The sequence below is a fragment of the Hydra vulgaris genome, chromosome 12 (assembly GCF_038396675.1).
Source record: "Hydra vulgaris chromosome 12, alternate assembly HydraT2T_AEP".
Lineage (NCBI taxonomy): Eukaryota > Metazoa > Cnidaria > Hydrozoa > Anthoathecata > Hydridae > Hydra > Hydra vulgaris.
The window spans coordinates 10,427,592-10,447,884 of record NC_088931.1 but is presented as its reverse complement, the minus strand read 5'-3'; the positions used below and the strand labels follow the sequence as shown (position 1 = coordinate 10,447,884).

Genomic DNA, 20,293 nt, shown 5'->3' with positions numbered 1-20,293 from the left:
GGCTTCGCTGGATAATGCTCCAAGAAGCGGAATTTCTTTGGTGGCGCAGTTTTGAACTTTTTCAAGTTTTTAATGTTGTGTGCAGAAATAGAATTTCATACAGGAGCACACGATGTGTAAAGTCTCTTCCAGACTTGTGCATTTTTATAGATAAAAGCTTTCTTTAGTTGATCAAGGACAAAGTTTTCTTTTGATGGTATTATTTCAACTTGCATGTCCCATTTGAGGTTGTGTGAAATGCAAATGCCAAGATCTCTTTTATTGTTAGAGGAATCGAGAAACCCTTGTGGAGTCAAGATATAGTATTGGTGATTTGGATTTTTTTTTTTATTGAAGTGTAAGATTAGGCATCTTTTCTAGTTAAGACGTAAGCGCCAGGTTGTAGTCCAAGATGTGATTTGATTTATGTCATTCTGGAGCATAATTGGGCTGTCAGGGGTCAAATTGATAGAAATAACTTTGCTGTCATCAGCATATAACTTCATTAGATTGCTAAATAGCTCTGTAATGTCATTGATGTAGAAGACAAATAGAAGAGGTCCTAGAACAGATCCTTATGGGACACCTCTAGTGACTGGTAACCAATCTGAGGGAGCAGAACCCATGACAATATGCTGTGTTTTGTTAGAAAGAAAAGACTTTATCCAATTAAATAGCATATAAGAGATGCCATAACCGTAGTGTTTGTGGAGCATAAGATCATAAAGAGGTGTGTCAAACACTTTTTCATAATCTAGATAAAAAGCATCTACGCTATAGCCTCTTCCCATTGAATATGAGATCTGATCTACATTTCCAATAAATTGGTAGTACATGATTTATTTGGAACAAATCTATGCTAGTTAAGAGATAAAAGACTATTAGCAGATAGATACTCAGTAAAACAAACTTTTACAATACGCTCTATGAGTTTGCAGCAGACAGATGTTAAAGAAATGGGTCTGTAGTTTGATGCATCAAGTTTAGATCCTTTTTTGTGAAAAGGTGTGATGTTAGCTTCCAGCCCCGCAGCTGGGACTAGACCTTCAGAAATAGATTTATAAATATATAAGTGATAAGCACATTCAGAGATAAAGAACATTTGTTGAGATAGTGTGGGTGAATGCCGTCTACGCCTGCTGGTTTATACAAGCTGAGTTTTAATAGTAGTGATTGTGTGTAGTTCTCATTAAGTTTATTCAAGAATGACATCTCATCAATCGGATCCAGAAAATTTGTGTTTCTTGAATGCTGACAATGATTGACTTAAACTTAAAAACAGATAAAAAAAAATTGTTAAGGATTGTTATTACATTGCTTTGATCAGTTGTAGCATTACCATTTGGTTCTTTTTGTTTGATTTTTAAGCTTTAATGTTTATATATCGATAGATGAGTTTTGGATTTATCTTGGCTTTTTCTGATATAAAGTTTTCATGTTCAGTAATAAAATGAACAAGAGTTTTTTTTACTTTTTTGCAGCAGTTATTATAGTTTTTAGTGTCTAAACTCCAATTTCGGTCTTTGCTTCTATAATAAAGTTTGTTTTTATTTTTTATTGAATACTTCTTTTGTGATCCAAGGTTTGTGCAAAACAAAAAAATGCGATTTAATTTCTGATATTCTAAGATTACATCCCTCAATATAGATAGATTGTAATGTTTCATAACATTTATCAATATTTATTTTTCTAAAACAGCTAACATATTAATTAATTAACATCATAAACAACTAATATTTTTAAAATCTTGTTGAAATGATCTTGAGAAAATCTTGAGATAAAAAAACAAATTTCTAGGAGGGCTTAAAGATTCTACAGTGTAATTCCAAGTTAGACATAAATGAGCTCATCCTTTTTTGGTGCAGCCAAGTTGAGATTGTCTTTCCAGAAGAAAAAAAAAGTTGCGAAGATTCAGTTAATTTAAAATCCAGAGTCCTAGTTGGACCTAATATAGAGTTCAATTGAAAAGTATTAAAATTAACATGTTGTGTTAAATGATTAGAATCAAATATCTCATCAAAGTCTTTAGCTAGTGCTGAATGATGCAGTGTAATTAGTGTGTCAGATATATAAATGCAGAATCCACCATGAGGATTAGTTTTTCGATCATGCGTGTAAGTAATATAATTTGTGAAATTAGAAATAGAGTTTTCATTAAACCATGTTTCTGTTATAAAGACAAGGCTTGGTGGTGCTTTTGAAGTTTAAATAAGACTTTACAGCTCAGCAAGTTTCAAGGAGTTTATAGAGGTAAAAAGTCGAAGAAAAAATTTGTAAAAAAACAACTACAATTGTTCAGATGTTTTGTTAATTTTATTATTAATAACCATTTTTATATTTCTATTGATTCTGTTGTGGACTGATTTAAGTTTTAAATCTGCTTTAACATGTCTAGAATGTTTCTTCCAAGAGTTAAGTCCCAAACTCCATCAGCACATGCGACTCTACCACTATGGATGGCAAAATTAAAGGGTTGATCTTTTAGCTGACTTATAAGCTTTCTCCTGTTAAATCTGTTACATTCTATACGTAGCAGTTTTGTTGAGCAGGAGTTTTATCTGGGTTGATGTAGATACCATTTCGGGCATTGCTAAGTCTTAGTTTATGGGCAACTTTGAGAATCACATTTCTTTCTTCTATGTTGTTAAAAACTACTTGTAATGGACCTGCTTGAGTTGAAGTGCTTTTGCCAGAGCATATGTACATGGAATAGTCTCCCCTCACAGTTAAAATCTCTCCCTACCTTTTCCAAATTCAAAAACAGTCTATTTAATTTTTTATTAAACAAGTATTCTTCCTAATTTCTATGCTATTCTGCTGCTAACTATCTACTATCCATCTTAACCTTATTTGCTTCGATGCTAGTTTATAACTACTAATACTTGATCTTTTTTAAAATTCTTTTCTACTACTTTCTTCATTTCAATGCTGATTTATTTCTACTAATACTTGCTCTTTCTTAACTTTTTCTCAAATTAATATCGCTATTCTATTTCCAACTCTCACTATTATAAATATTGCTATTTTTATTATTGTTATTATTATAATTGTTGCTATCGTTGTTATTATTACTATTAATATTATTGTTATTATTATTGTTATTATTAATAGAATTGTTATTTTTATCATTAGTATTATTATTATTTTGATTATCATTACCAATAACTGGAGTTTTTATTATTATTGCCTATTATTATTACTGGTACTTATATTACTACATTATTTACAATGTTGTTACTGTATATTATTATAATCTACTTCTCTTTTATTGCTTTATTTTAATTAGGTATATAAAAGTCTTTTATTCAAGATAGATTTATAAAAGTAAATTGAATTTTGTCCTAAATTTATCAAACTTCTTACTTAATTATTATTCCATAAAGTTTTTCGTTTAAGTATTGTACTGTTTTTCTTTTTTTTTTTCTTTCAGTCTCTTATTATGGCGTTTACTTTAAATTAGTACTTACACTATATGTAAATATTCCATGAAATGTAAAATCTATTTCAGAATAAATTTGATTTGAAGCATCTAATAGCAACATGTTTACATCCAATATTAAGTTCCTTTAAGAGTGATGTTACCAGTGCTTTGTCATGTTCGATACAGTCAGCGGCTACTGGAGAAGGCGATGTCATGGTACCAAAAATATTATTATTTTTCTGTTTTATTTCTCTTTCCTGGACTTCATATGCATTTGCATCAAGTAATTCTAACTGAGAGTTTGGTCTAGTTACTTTCGGTTATCCAGAAACAACTGATGCCCAGCTAGAGTTTGTTGGATTGCTGTTGCTAGTGTTAGGTTCTGAAGTTAGTGATGAAAGAATGCTTACATCTTTGGCTCGCTGTTCCTCTAGAGCTGCTGCTTTTGCTTCTTGAATAAATTTCTTTTTTTAAATATTCTCTATTTATTCTTGCAAACTAGAGTTTTTGTCTTTAAGTATATGAATTTCATTTGTTATAGCTGTTTTAAATGCAAGAAACACATATCGGAGTTTTTCATTTTTAAAGCATAAGCAACTGAATTAGCTTTCAGTTGTGTAGCTGTCATTTCCAACATCTGATTAGGTAAGGAGGGCTATCACCCTTAATAACAGTGGATTATCTCCTGAACATGAAATATTTTATATATTAGTTAGCTTATTACACAGGGACTACTGTTTTTTTTCCATTGTAGTATTTTAAGCAAAATTTTTATTTTAATATTTTTTATTTGGTTCCAGGCAATAAAACTGAGTATCTGATATTTTTGATTAGTGATCACTTAGTCATAAATAAAGTGAAAAAATAAAAATAAATATTGTTAGTAATAAAAATTCTTAAAAAGTTGTGAAATACAATAAGTTTTTTTTGGTAGTAATAAGAGTATTTGTATTTATTCTGGAATTTTTAAATTGCAAAGAATTTATTCTAATTTATTGTACTTGTAGTTTTTAGTAAGCAGCGATTTACAATATCAATCAAATTTTTTTTCCATTTCACTTGTTATCCGTTTTTTTCTTTAGAAAAGGGACTCGGATTGCAAAGACGTAACAGACTGGGTTATTGTGAGAGATGGAAATACTACAGAAAGTCCATTAATTGACAAACTTTGTGCATGGAAAATAGCGAAAAAAATATTGTCATCTAAAAATTATATATTTATTCACATGAAAACTCAAGCAAGACACCGAGGTTTTCGACTAGATTACCAAGGTATAATTGAACTTTAATGCTTTTTATACGATTATATTTATATTTAGTTATATTAGTATAATTTTAAAACTAATAACTATATAAATATTGCAGTGTAAAACAATGTACATTGCAGTGCAGTGTATTTAGTATTTGTATCCCATTTTAGGTATTTGTACCTTAAAAATGAAGTTTTATGAAGGAATAATTGAAAGTCCACAATATCCTAAAAATTATCCATCATCTTCGATGTGTGAATGGACAATTGATTTTGGATTCGGATTCAATACTAGGCTATATTTTACTAAGTTCTACCTTGAAAAATCAAATTGCAGTTATGATTATGTTGCTATTTTTACTGGACCCAACAGTTCATACCCAATGCTTGGAAAACAATACTGTGAGCTGGCACCTCCACCTTTAACTGTACTAGGGCCTATGACTATTGTTTTTAGGTCAGATCATGATACTGAACTTGAAGGATTTCAGGCTTTATATTCAGCTTCAGGTACAACTTTTATATAAATTTTTATTAAAGTTTTTTACTTTACTACACCAGATTTTGTTTTTTAGTTTTATTTCTTAAATAATTTTCAATGGACAAATTACTTTGATGCTATTATTCAAATTTAAATTAAATTCACTATTCTTAAATTAGCATAAATTCCCCAGAAAACAGACATGTGTTTACTATTGCTAAAAGCCATTGTAAAAAGGTTTTGTAAACCCCAAAGCCCGCTATTCTCAGGCCACAAAATCTTGTATTTCATCTCAAAATTTAGGCTCCAAAGACTTCTGGAGATTCTTTAACAGTGTCTATAATAAGGGCAAATCTGTTATCCCACCTCTTTTGCTCATGTTGATTCATTTGTTAACATTCGTATTACATCCTGCTTCTGTATCTTAAGTGATTTTCTACTTAGACTTTTCTACAGCTTGTGGTCCAGACAGCATATCTGTTATAGTCTTGCAGAAGTGTTCTCAGGAGCTGTCGTCTATACTTTCAAAACTATTTAACAAGTGCTTATCAGAGTCTTGTTTTCCAGCCTGCTGGAAAATTCTGGAGAGCCTATCTAATTCTGGAGAGTGTATCTAATCTAATCTATCTAATTCTGGAGAGTGTATCTGGTAACATCTTTAAAATTATTGAATCCTTCCTTACCAATTGTAGTATAAAAGTTGTCCTCGATGGACTGTGTTCTTCTTCATTTTCTGCAACTTCAGAGGTTCCTCAAGGTTCTATCCTTGGCCCTGTAATTTTTTTAATTTACGTAAATGTTCTCCCAGAAAATCTCACATTTAAGATGGCATTGTGCATTGATGATACTATTATTTATTATTATCTTGAAAAGATGTCAACACTCTCTGATTGTCTGGAGGGGGCTTTTGAGCTTGAAAAGGATCTCACTTCTGCTACAGCATGAGGTTCTCATTGCTGGTGATCTTTAACTCAGATAAAGTTCAATTTTTTTCAGCTAATCGTTATCATCAGCTAATCGTTATTAACCATATATCAAATCAATTGCAATATTAGCATCTGCTAAGGTTGCATCTCTTTATTGTACTCGCCACTTTCTTACTTAGGATTCTATTCTTAATCTCTATAAATCTTAAATTCCTCCTTGTATGGAATACTTTTGCCATATCTGGAGCAGATCTTCCAATAATTCCCTTTCTCTTTTAGACAAGGTGCAAAAATGCATTGTAAACATAGTTGGACCAGTTCTTACAACCAACCTCCAATCATTATCAATTCGTTGTAATGTTGCTTCTCTTTTTCTTTTCTATAAATACTATAATAGGCACTGCTCTAAAGAGCTAGTGTCTCTTGTGCCATCTACTAAAATTTATTCTTGTGTTACTCGTCTTTCAAGTAAGTCTCATTGTTAACTTGCTTTATAAACTTCATCTTTTCTCTTCCAGTAACTTTCAACTCTAATAGTGGTTGCTTGCAGCCTTGTTGGAAGTGAAGATGTTTAAAATAAAAACAAGTTTATTATGTGTATAAATTTACAAGTTTCATTTGCTGCGTAGTTAGTACAACAATTGGTGATGGTAAACATTAAGGAATTATTGTAGTAAGTTATAAAAATGATAAGTTAAAAAATTCAAAATACAAAAAAAAATTTTTAATGATTATTTCTTTTGTGTATAATATTGTGTACTGTAGGAAACCTTTAAAAAACTTTTAAAATATTTTTTCATTAGATGTGAATGAATGTAATTTTGACAATAATTGTCATGCATTTGCTTTTTGCACTAACACTTTTGGCTCTTATACATGCACATGCAAGTTAAGCTTTGAAGGTGATGGCATTTCATGCGCATGGTACAGAGGTATGATGGTACAATATAGATATTTAGATAAGTAATAAAGTTTGTAATGATACAATTTAAGGTAGTAAAAGCATTTATAAAAGTTTTATGTTGTGAAGGTTTATAAAAATATAGCAAAGATAGAGAGGTTTATAATGAGAGGATTTATAATGGGTTTATATAAGGAAAATAAGAAATGAAATGAAAGACAATGAAAAGTAATGTAGAGAAAAGTAATGTGAGAAAAGAAAATTTGCAAGATGGTTTTTAGTTGATAGTCTAAATGGAAGTTTAAAAAATAAATTTAATTACTGATTTTGTTTTGGCTGGTTTTTCAGATTTTAATGAGTGCCTTGAAGGCAAAAATAATTGCCACCACAATGCAAACTGTATAGATACTAAAGATGATTATGAATGTCTTTGTAAAAGTGGATTCTCTGGTGATGGAGTGAAGTGCTCAGGTATCATTATTTTAGAATTACCGTTATTAAAAATTTTTTACATCTACTATTATATACATAGTTTTTTTTTTACTTTTTTGTATAGATGTAGATGAATGTTCAGAGAATTTACACAACTGTCACACCAATGCTACTTGCACTAATACAATTGGCTCATTTAAATGTAGTTGCATTGAGGAATATGAAGGTGATGGTATAAACTGTGAAGGTAATTTTTTAAGTTTCTAAATGAGAAAGCTTTATTTAACAAATTCAAAACCAATGAAAAATAAAAGATCACTTCAGATTATTTATTTAAAAGCAGGTTGCATTCAGTTGTAAACATTTTTTAAAGATCTCTTCGAATACTTAAAATAATTAATATAATAATCTAATTAATAGATATTATTAATAATATAATAAGTTTGAATTATTTTAAAATAAATGTTAAAAAATATTAAATTAAAAGAATCATAGTTTATTATTATTTAAATTGTTTGATGCATTACTTCAAGATCGAGATGAATGTCAAATGGAGTTGGACATATGTCATATAGATGCCAATTGTTTGAATACAGATGGTTCTTATTCTTGTATGTGTAAAACTGGTTACCTAGGAGATGGAATAAACTGCCATGGTAATAATAATTAAAAGTTAAAATTTTATAATAAAAGAAAAATAGTTTGTTGAAAAATTTGCATTTTATCTTAAAAGATGTCAATGAATGCAAAACATCTTCCCATGGTTGTGATGCTAATGCAGATTGTACAAATACTAGAGGAAGTTACAAATGTTTTTGCAGAAAAGGATATAAGGGAGATGGATTTACTTGCACAGGTAAATTTTAATATTTATTATCTACTATATTTTAATCTCTGTTATCTCTAATTAATTTTTTTCAAGCCAGATGTGAATGAATGTGTTCAGGATAGTTTTCATAACTGTCATAAAGATGCTGATTGCATTAATTCGGTTGGTTCATTTCATTGTACTTGCAAAAATGGCTTTGAAGGGAATGGTGTCACCTGTAAAGGTAGCAACTATTTTCTATAAACTATTTAATAACTTGTTGTTTCCATAGTTGCTTTTAAGTATTTTCCATTTTTGTTTGATTAAGTCAAATAAAACCTTTAAAGCATCTTTTAATTGTAATATTAAGTGAAAATATTTTTTTATATATTATTTGTTTATAACAAATAATATATAAAAAAATATTTTTTATTAATAACAATATTAAAATATTGTTATTAATAACAAATATTTTAATATTGTTATTAATAAATTTTTTTTATTAATAACAATGTTATTAATAAAAAAATTATTAATAAGTTTTTTATTAATAACAATATTAAAATATTGTTATTAATAAAACTAAATAAGTTTTATTTAGTTTTATTAATAACAATATTTTAATAAGTTTTAAAGTTTTAAAGTTTTTTTTTTTTAAGTTTGTGAAGCTCTATCTGTTAGTTTAGTGATAAAAATTATTGCAAAGTTTCTGAGTTTCAGACATCTGAGATGTTCTGTAGCTCGCTCTTTTCTCTCTTCTCTATCTTCTCTCTCTTCTCTATCTTCTCTCTCTCTTCTCTATCTTCTCTCTCTCTGCTCTATCTTCTCTCTCTCTTCTCTATCTTCTCTCTCTCTTCTCTATCTTCTCTCTCTCTTCTCTATCTTCTCTCTCTCTGAAACTCTCTTCTCTCTCTCTGAAACTCTCTTCTCTCTCTCTGAAACTCTCTTCTCTCTCTCTGAAACTCTCTTCTCTCTCTCTGAAACTCTCTTCTCTCTCTCTGAAACTCTCTTCTCTCTCTTTAAAACTCTCTTCTCTCTCTCTGAAACTCTCTTCTCTCTCTGAGATTTAGCATTTTAGAAACTGAGATTTAGCATTTTAGATCACTAAACAAACAGATTAAAAATGTCTGCTGCATTATAATATCTAGTATTATCATGTTTTTAAAATCTTTTATAAGATTTTTATCATGGTTACAAAAATGCTAAAATTAAATCTCTAAACTGATATATTATTGTTTGGAGGTAATATTTAAAAGAAAGTGTTTTTTTCTTGAAATATATATTTCTGTGTTGAATAAATCCATTATATCCATAAACCCATTCATGGTTTTATAAAATATACTTCAACAAATTTTTATTGAATATCACAACTATAAAAATCTTGAAATATATGGAATAAATAGAGTGTATGGGTAAAAAATAATAAAAAAAATAATCATAATAATAATTAAAAATGAAACAATACACCTCTACTTAAAATGATAGAATAAAAATTTTAAGTTTTTAAATTTATACAATGCTTACACCAATCCATTGACATTGGGTTTCGTCAAAAGATAAGTAAAATCATACGTAATATCATTTTTACATGTGTTTTTATGATGTTATTTCTAAATACTAAGCATTTAAAATTTTTTTGTAGAATTTTTTTAAATATATATATATAAGTTTTGGGGTAACATTGACAGTAATGCTTAAATCACCCCATAGGCCAAGAATCAAGCAAAAGTTGGCAGCATGTCTTACATCTGATGAATCTTTCACAATTACATGAAATGGGTTCAAACAAAGCAAACCCTAAATTGAAAGAGTAGTTCAAAAAAAAAAAGATGTGTACCAAAAGAAATGTACATCAAATTTCAACAGATCTAAAAACCGGCACTTGCAAAAAGTTAAAGTCCATACCTAACAATGTTGCATAATATTGGTAAGAACAAAACATGAAAACCTAAAAATGTAAAAAATTATCTTGTTGTTTCTGAAATAAAACCAAACACTAAAAAATTTATAATGATGAAATCCAACAAAAAATTACAGTGCTGGGGGATTTCGTTGTAATCAGATATTGAGTCATTAATATGATCGAAATAGTTTAACAATTATTAAACTATCTTCGTCACAATAACTTAATAGTTATTGTAATAATTAATTAACCCAGGGGTAGGGGTAACATCGACAGTTGAACCCAAAAACAAAATTAATTATCTATCAATAATACTAGATAATTAAATCCTTTATCAGTTTATAGCAGCATTATCATTGGTAAACATAGAAATATTGCATACCGAGTTTAGTTTGTCACAGCTAAGAAAAAAAATTATTTTTTGAAAAAGGTGTGTCAAACCCACTTTACCTAATTATAAATTTATATTTTGTTATAGAATCTAGTTTGGTTTTTAAGCGCTTAATTGTGATTTTATCAATGTGGCCGGATATTTTATCTTGCTGTGTTAAGTTATCTCCTATCAATTTTTATTCGCATAATAAATGCTATATGGTTGTCGTTATCATTTGTCTTTTCTCTTCATTATATTTTTTTATTTAGATCTTTAGTATTTTTATTTAGGTCTGAAATTCAATTTCCAGATTTGGAATTCATGGAAAAAGTTACTATTTAATGACTATAAATGCTTTTTTTGAGTTGTCATTTGATTTATTGTTAACACTGCTGTTTGACCTAAGTTATCTTTTAAATTGTTTGAAATCTTAGATTTATTTTAAGTATTTAGGTCATGCTTAAGTTATTTATTAGTGTTGATTGTGTTGAGTGTTGGTCACATAGTCTAGTACAACCTGCCTATTGTCCAAATGCTTTTTAGGATTCCCTGTTCTAGGAAAAGGTAAGAAGAAAATAACTTAAAATACTTTAAAAACTAAACCCTTTGCTTACCCAAAAGCCTTTGGGCTTTTGGTTAAGTAAATGCTAGAGAGGCAGCTACATAGATTGTTGCTTAGGATGTTATGCTTTATCTATGATTTCTATTCATTTAAAATATGAGTATAGTCCCTAGAGATGTTTAACAAAAAATATTTTTATAGAGATATTTGTAGTCTTCGAAGTTACTTTTCCTCAATTAAATCACACATCTTGCTAAATTCACCATACTTACTTGTTCTTTATGAAATTTTTATCATTGGATCTTAGTGTTAGTGACTATTATCCTTTGATTTGCAAAGACCACAAATATTTCATGTTTTATCCAGGGCATATACTTATGTTATTATTACTTATATGTCAATTTGCCTATTTTTGAGAAAACAAGTTCTCTAATTCTCCTAATATTGTTTTTGTTTAGCGCCTCTTTACATATACACCTTAAATTCTGTTCTTTATTGTTCCTTTTTTTTTGACTGTACTCTTTCCAATTTTTTTTTCAAATTGAACGAGACTTTTCATTTCTCCTTTATCCAATGTTGATGTTATTAGTGACTTCAATGCACATAAGTTGTTTGGCTTTAGTACCACTGATCTTGCTGGTTCTAAATCTTCAAATTTTTACTTCCTCAATTTCTTACTTCCTCAATTTCTTACTCAGGTAGTCAACTTTATGACTTGTTTTCCAGACAACCCTAGTCACTTACATTTACTCCTTGATTTATGTTTTGTTTCAGATTCTAGCTTGTGCTCAGTTTCAGCCTTTTTTCCAAGCTTGCATTGATCTCTACAAATTTTTCATCTTGTAATTCTTTTTGTGATTCTTTTCATGATTTTAATGAGATCATGCTATTATCCTCTAAAAATATTTATCTCGAACTTAGATTAGATTTATCTTAAATTTGAATTTTTAAAAAAATTTTGGACCCTTCTAAATATCAGTCGATCAATCTTTTTACTATTATTAGCAAAGTCTTTAATTAACAAACTTCTAATATCCCATCTTAGTCTTTGTATGGAGTTCTGGTATCATATTGAGGCTGGTTTGCTTAACGACTTTCTCTTTCTTTTTCGCCAAGGCCCAAAAACACATGGTAAATGTTGTTTGAGCTGCTTTAGTTGCCAAGTTTGAAAAGGTTCAATTTTACTTTTTTTTTCAATTTTTTTACCAATAAAAATTTTCTTTCATTTTTTTTACAAATACTACCATGGTTGCTGCTCATGCAAAATATAATCTCTTGTTCCATCAACCAAAACTCATCTTTTCAAAATATAATCTCTTGTTCCATCAACCAAAACTCATCTTTTCAAACATTATCCCTCAGCTAATATTATTGTTATTGGTGATTTTAATGTTCATTGCAATGAATGGCTTGGCCCAAGTACTTTTCACCCTGGTGGCTCTAAAGCTCAAAGTTTTTGGCTTCCTCAATCTCTTATTCAGATAGTTAATTTTGTTTTCCAGACAACCATAATCACTTATCTTCACTTCTTGATTTGCATCTTGTCTCTGACCTTAGCTTGTGCTCAGTTTCTCTTTGTTCTCTTTTAGTTGGTTCAGATTATGCTATGATATGAGGTACCACAAGGTTTCATTGTTATCTTGCATTGTTTCTTATTTGTTTCAATGATTTTCCTGATAATTTACCTCTAAATAGGCTCTATTTGCTGATGAAACATCTCTATGCTACAGTCTTGATAATGTCATTCATTTTGATAACTTAAAACATAAAGGTGATCTAAAATATGATTTCTTTTTTGTGACAACTTGGGGTTTACAGTGTCTTATAATAAGTATTAGATGACTCCTGCCCCACTAAAAAATATTTCATTTAATTTTATGTCAAATCATGTCACAAAATTTTATTCAAATTTTTTGTTTTTATTCAATGCTATTTATGGCTATTAGTTTTAGATTTTTTCCTTTTTTTACAATTGTATAAAACAACTTTTTTTTTATATTTTTTTAAGTTTTATAAAACTATTATAAAAAGTTGGTATTTTTTTTATAAAAAAATATCAACTTTTTATAATAGTTTTTAACTCTAAAATTTTTTTATTAATGTAACAGTTCTTTTGTTATTCTTTTTTAAAATAATATCTAATATTATTTAAAAAAAGTATAACATCAAAGCAAAGTTATGTTTTTATTATTTTTTTTAGCGCCCTTGTTTCTGCGTTTGAACAGATTGTGTTTTCTTTTTTCAAACTGTACAAAAAATAGAGTTTACTCCACATCTCTTCCCATACACTCCATATGCCCATTTTCCAGTACTTTCTACTGGCTCATTTTTGACTTTACAACTTTAGTTAACTTTAGTCTTATTCATGTTTATCCTGAGGGATTTTTTTTCTATTCCATTTTTCAAAAAATTAAATTATCTGTCTCTGCAATCAAGTACAAATTATTTGCATATAATAGCTCCTAGGCAAACCATCATTGAATTCTTTAGAGTGAGAGCATTTAAAGCAATGATAAAAAGCAAATGACTGAGTACTGAATCCTTATGTACACCAACCTTAAAGCTATCACACTCTTTATCTAATGTTTTGATTGCTATTGTGATCTTTTTATACATAGCTGTGTTAACTGTTACATTTTTTAAAAACCTTTTTAACTTATTGATACTCTGTCAAAAGTTTTTTATGATTCACAAATACCATTAACATAAATTAACACTTTTTTTCCAGAAATTATTCTTGAACTTACAATATATACTGCATCTGTTGTTCCCTTTCTTTAATTAAAACCAAGGTGAATGTTATTGATAAATACACTGCTTTGTATTCAATAATTTTTTCAAAAAATATTTATTCCTTGGTAAATATTATTCCTTGGAACCAATCACATTTTTGGTACAAATCACGTTCTTGGTACAAATCACATTCTTGGTATGAGTCACTTTCTATTACATTTTTGCCTTCTTGAGAAATATTTTTTATTCAAACTTTTTTCCAATTAGGGTTTTTAACTTAGAAAAATTAACGTTATAAAGATTCAACACTTACTAAACACCCACATCCCCTGAAACCTTTCAACCAATACACAAGAATCACCAACTACCCTGTTTAACTGAACGAATGAATAGCTGAATTTGCTTCACTATAAGTTGTTAACTCTTCCGAATCACTAACTTTATTCACTTCAGGTAAACTTTCTTTATTCCAATTAAAATCTTTATTTATTATTTTTTCTCACTAAAAAACTTCTGATTGTGTTTTGTTATTGAGTTTGAGCTTGTTTTGCCTTTACCAACCAATACAAAAACCTGTTTTTATTATTATCATACTTTTCTTGCATTTTTATTTTTATTTTATTGAGTTTCTCACTAGGGCTTTATAGGAGGTCAATACAGTTCAGAAGGCTAATGGTTTTTTCATTTTGTAACTTTCAACTTTTTTTTTTAACATCTTCACTTATAACAAGGCTGCGAGCAACCACTATTAGAGTTGGAAGTTACTGGAAAAGAAAAGATAAAATTTATATATAGAGCAGTATAATGATTAACATATGACTTAAAAGATTACAAATTATATGAATCAGGAAAACAAGATGAAGAAAAATGAATTACAAAGGTTCGAGGAAAAAAACTAGACAAATAAGAAATTTTGGAGCACTTAGGAACAGTCACAGTAAAAGGATGAGACTTAATTGAATGACGAGTAACACGAGAATGAATTTAAGTAGATGGCACTAGAGACGCTAGCTCTTTAGAGCAGTGCCCATTATAGTATTTGTAGAAAAGAGAAAGAGAGGCAACGTTATGATGATGTAATAATGGTTGGAGGTTGGCTGCAAGAGCAGGTCTAGCTATGTTTACAATTTGTTTTTGCAACTTGTCTAAAAGAAAAAGGGTATTACTAATATTTAACATTGGAAATTGTTTTCATTCTTACTAAACACATATTGCTTTACAAAAATATTATTTTTGTAAAAAGTTTAAAAATTATTATTTTATAGAAAATAGATACTTGTTTCTAATTTATAATCAAAGTCTCTCTGGGGTTTCCCACTTTTTTATAATTTATTATTAGAATAAGTTAGTTTAATAAAATAAGTTCATATTTAAAAAAATAGTTTCTAATAAATATCTAAATACCTCATTGTGACTTAAAAGATTTTTTCTTTCTAACATAGTTTAAATAGTTTCCAAACAGTTCAAGTATAGATTTAACATAATTATTAATATAAAGGTTTAGTATATTGGCGTAGGTATCTTTGAAGTTGCAAATGTCTAGATGCTTTCTGAACTGGTGAAGCTAATTTAATTATCAAAAATTTTTTAATACAATAAGAATCTTAAAATTAAGTAGATATTAACTAAAGTTCAAATCTTTTAAGTGTTTTATAACATATTTAACATATTATTTAAACATGTATATAACATGTTAAAGTAATATATGTTATATATATATATATATATATATATATATATATATATATATATATATATATATATATATATATATATATATGTACAGGGTTAGTCAAAAGTTTTGTCTCCCCCACTGGTCTAACAATTTCAACTTTAATACAAAAACAAGTAATGATTTGCAAGAAATACATATTTATTAAACACAACAATACATAAACCAATAAAATAAAAATATAATTCATGCTTAGTACTTAGTATGTCCTCCATTTGCAGCTCGAACAGCCGCAACAAAACTCGGCAGAGATTCCGCCAGAGCCTTCAGATAATCACCATCCATCGTTTTCCAAGTTTTTTGAACACGGCGTACCAGTTCTTCCCTATTTTTTGGCCGTGGTTCAAGCAGCACACTGTCTTGAAGTTTTGCCCATAAGTGTTCGAAACATGTCATGTCAGGGCTGTTACCTGGCCACCGACCTTTTGGGATAAAGGCGGTAAAATTTTTACGACAAAATTCCTGGATCTTCTTCGCAGAATGTGCTGGAGCACCATCTTGCTGAAACAACACATGTTGAGGGCTAAACACAAGTTGGCGACAGTCAGCATCATTACCGGCTTGTTTTCCTACACAAGCTTCTTTATAAACTGGAAGAATATTATTTATGTAATAATCAGCATTGATCGTAACTTTTTCTGGGACAATTATTAATTTTGTCAAACCATACCCTGACATTCCACCGGCAACCATAATTTTAAGTCCATTTTTTGGCTTCTGCGCCGGGATAATTTTAGTTTTGTCGTCAGTGCGAATGCGGACATTTTGTCGGTTCGGAGTCGGGAAAAGTTCGATGGGCAACTCATCTGTCCAAAGAATGTGACTCCTCTTGATACGCCCCAAATGGTTATCGTCCAGATACCCGTTTTCGTCTAACCACTGGCACAGCTTTAAGCGATCGTCTTTATTTTTTGCAGTTAGTAAGGGTTTTATTGGCTGTTTATAAGCAATTTTACCCCACGGTTGTTCGCGAACGAATCTTCGTACAGTTGACTCTGATACGATTTTATTTTTTTCCCGATATCGATGCGACATGTTCAGCTTTCTTGCACAAGCACCTGGAGATGAACCCCACTTATTTTTTATAGTTTCGGTGATGATTTTTTTTGACGCTGGTGACAAAGCCTTCGGACGATCAGAACGAAACTTGTCGTTAAACTTTGACGATGGTGATTTTGTCCAGTACCGCTGAACCGTTCGTGGATGACACCCCAACATGTTGGCAATTTGTGTCTTCGTCATGCCGGCTATCTGCAGTTCCGCCATTCTTTTTCTTAAAGCAGGAGCTGTATTTGTGACACCAGCTATTTTTCCCATCTAAAATAATAATACAAAACATAAGTTTTCCAGAATACTTTGCTTGTAATTGAAATTTAATTTTAGGGTGGGGGGAGACAAAACTTTTGACATGCATGATGAAAATTTCACCTTTAAAATTTTGAACACCCTAACAATCCGTGTTTTCATTTTATAATAATATAGACAAAATACTATCTATTAATCATGCTCATTATAAAATAACTACGTTTATTTAATAACAGCACCTTATTAAATATTCTTACCTTCCTGCTTTATAATAAAATCTTCGTATATTAAATTAAATAGTTTTTATGTCAAAAACATATTTTTAAAAATAACATCAGTAAACAACAGTATTAAGGTCAAGGTTAGATACTGAAAATAATTATCTATAAATTACAACGCTGACAAGAGATAAAATGTACTTCAAAAAAAGTGCCACTAAGGGGAGACAAAACTTTTGACTAACCCTGTATATATATATGTATATTTATATATATATATAAATATATATATATTTGTTTAATTATATATATAGATATATATTTAATTATATATATGTATACGTATATATATATATATATATATATATATATATATATATATATATACATATATATATATATATATGTATATATATATGTATATATATATGTATATTTATATATGTATATATATACATATATATATATGTATATATATGTATGTATGTGTATATGTATGCATGTATGTGTATATATATATATATATATATATATATATATATAATATATATATATATATATATATATATATATATATATATATATATGTATATATATGTATGTATGTGTATATATATGCATGTATGTGTATATATATATATATATATGTATATATATATATATATATAAATATATATATATAAATATATATATATAAATATATATATATATATATATATATATATATATATATATATATATATATATATATATATATATATATATATATAATAATAATAATAATATGGTTATAACATGTTTTTTAATAGAAGTTTAGCAAAGTGATTATATCAGGTAAAAATGTGAATTAAGTACTCATTTTGTTTTACTTTTAATATGTAGATATAAATGAATGTGCTCTTGATCTTGACAATTGTCATAGAGATGCAACATGTTCAAACATTAATGGCTCTTTTTTGTGTCTGTGCAACTATGGATTCGATGGAAATGGTACATACTGTAAAGGTATTTTGTGTAACATTTTTCTATTTGATACAGTTTAATACAGTTTGATTGAATTTTAATCAGGGTTCATGGCACTCAGGGAAAACCTGGAAAACCAGGGAAAAGTTTTTAAAGTTTAGAAAATCAGGGAATACCTGGAAAAGTCAGGGAATTTTTCTTGAATATCTTTAAAATCAGGGAAAACTCAGGGAATATTTTTTGTTTTAATATTAAGATTGAAGTTACTTTACTGTATCCAGTTTTTAAATCTTTTTTAATATTGAAAGTTTCTCACTACAGTGGTTTTATAACATTTATAGTATATAGTAACTATATGTTTAGATAAATGGATTACTATAGGAACTATTTGTTTTGGGAACAAGGATTCAGTTGCAAAAGTAATATATCCTTCAATATAAACAGGGAAAAATATATACTTTCCACCGCACAAACTCAGGGAAAAAAATACTTAAAAGTATAGGAAAATCAGGGAATTATCAGTGAAAACTCAGGGAAAATGGATTTTCAAAACTGCCACGAACCCTGTTTAATACAGTAATATAACATGCATTACAACTTGCCAATTTTAATGCTAGTTTTTTTAGATTTTTAAAAGTGTACAAAACATAAGTATCAAATGGGTAAACACTGAAAAGTAACTAATAATTTTTCATACTAATAATCTAGAAGAGCATGCGATTAGCTGAAATCTTGAGATACTTTTCTTGTTAAGTTATTAGATGTTGCAATATTAGCATTTTCTTTCTTTATTTCTTACATATGTCTAACTAGCTAATTAGCTCACAATAATAATTATAATTAATAATTACAATAATAGCCAGGAAATCTCTTTTATTGACTTCACTTTTTTATTCTTTTTTAAACAAAGTTAAACAAGAAAATTCCAACAACACAGAGTAATTACTGATCACATAACGAAATCAATTTGTTTTTGGTTCATTTGTAAGATTGAAATCATTCCATATTGTTGGACTAGCACTATTACCCATCGAAATCATTTAGTGAAGGTTGAGGATAAAAAATTTAATTATATATATTTAATAAGTTTATTAACCTCAAGTAGAAGATGCAAAAAACCTCATTAGTTGGCCCATGGAAATTAATTTTAGAATTTTTTTGGAAAATATTTATTGCTAAGCAGTTTTATTTTACATTGATTGATTTGATTGGCACACTGATTGTTTGATTGGCACACTGATGACACTTTATTGTACATTTGGCACACTGATTGCACACTGATTATTTCTTGGTATCTTGATTACAGATGGGTTCTTTGATGACTGTATGGATGCAATAATTCTATCAAGTTGCTTAATCATTTTAAGTGTACATCTAGTTAATAAATCAATAGTCTGCCCTTTCATACTAAATGAATCTGCACACCTTTGTCAAACTTTGTAGGTACTTTTCTTTGTAGGTATTTTATGAAAAAAATGGTTGTATCAACACTGATCATTTTTTTGAACTCATTGGGTTGTATTCATTAAAAACTTTTGTAATTCTAACAGCAATATTATTGACTTTAATGAGTTAAAATCATGATGACATTTATGTGACAATTGCTTTATTTGTTGATACTTTTGTAGATGTCAATAAATTGGTCGCAATATTACTTTTTTATATTTTTTAGTAAACAAGTGCTCTCTTCATCTACAGGTTTACTAGATGCATTATTGTATCATCTACAGATTTACTAGATTCATGATTGTATTATCTACAGATTTACTAGATGCATTATTGTATCATCTACAGATTTACTAGATGCATTATTGTATCACCTACAGATTTACTAGATGCATGATTGTATCATCACTAAATATTGCCAGTATTTTGATGATTAGGGTGATTCAGCAGTCAACTTTTGTCTAATTGAAAGCTGACTAAGTACCACACTTTGTTTTTAATTTCTGCTCCAAGATAATTGTCAATTAATTTTAAGATTAGTATTCTACATATTTCTTCTAGTGATTTTTTTTCTATTTCTTCTATATAATAAAGCATAATAAGGCAGTAATGTTAGATGCATATTTATTGCATATATTATTTCAAAATATTGGGTTTATTTTATTGTTTTTTGGCAACAATTCATTCCACTTATGTAACAAGAATCTTTTTTCAGAAAAAATTTAAAAAAAGTGTAAGTATAAAGTATATAAAAGTATATGTTATAGTATAAAGTATAAAGTATATAAAAGTATATGTTATAGTATAAAGTATATAAAAGTATGTTAGTGCAATTAGTTATAAAAAAACTAAAAGCTAATG

The 20,293-nt window shown here is 28.4% G+C and overlaps 1 protein-coding gene across 2 annotated transcripts in view; it reads left to right on the top strand.

Annotated features, from left to right (window-relative positions):
• LOC100197784 (uncharacterized) overlaps positions 1–20,293 on the top strand; it is a 133,123-nt gene that overhangs the window by 9,252 nt on the left and 103,578 nt on the right. For both annotated transcript variants that reach the window (XM_065811818.1, XM_065811819.1), the window contains exons 4-12: positions 4,483–4,672; positions 4,821–5,159; positions 6,860–6,988; positions 7,306–7,428; positions 7,514–7,636; positions 7,923–8,045; positions 8,123–8,245; positions 8,316–8,441; positions 17,906–18,028. In XM_065811818.1, the coding sequence (XP_065667890.1) occupies positions 4,483–4,672; positions 4,821–5,159; positions 6,860–6,988; positions 7,306–7,428; positions 7,514–7,636; positions 7,923–8,045; positions 8,123–8,245; positions 8,316–8,441; positions 17,906–18,028 (1,399 nt within the window). The remainder of the gene's footprint in view (positions 1–4,482; positions 4,673–4,820; positions 5,160–6,859; positions 6,989–7,305; positions 7,429–7,513; positions 7,637–7,922; positions 8,046–8,122; positions 8,246–8,315; positions 8,442–17,905; positions 18,029–20,293) is intronic.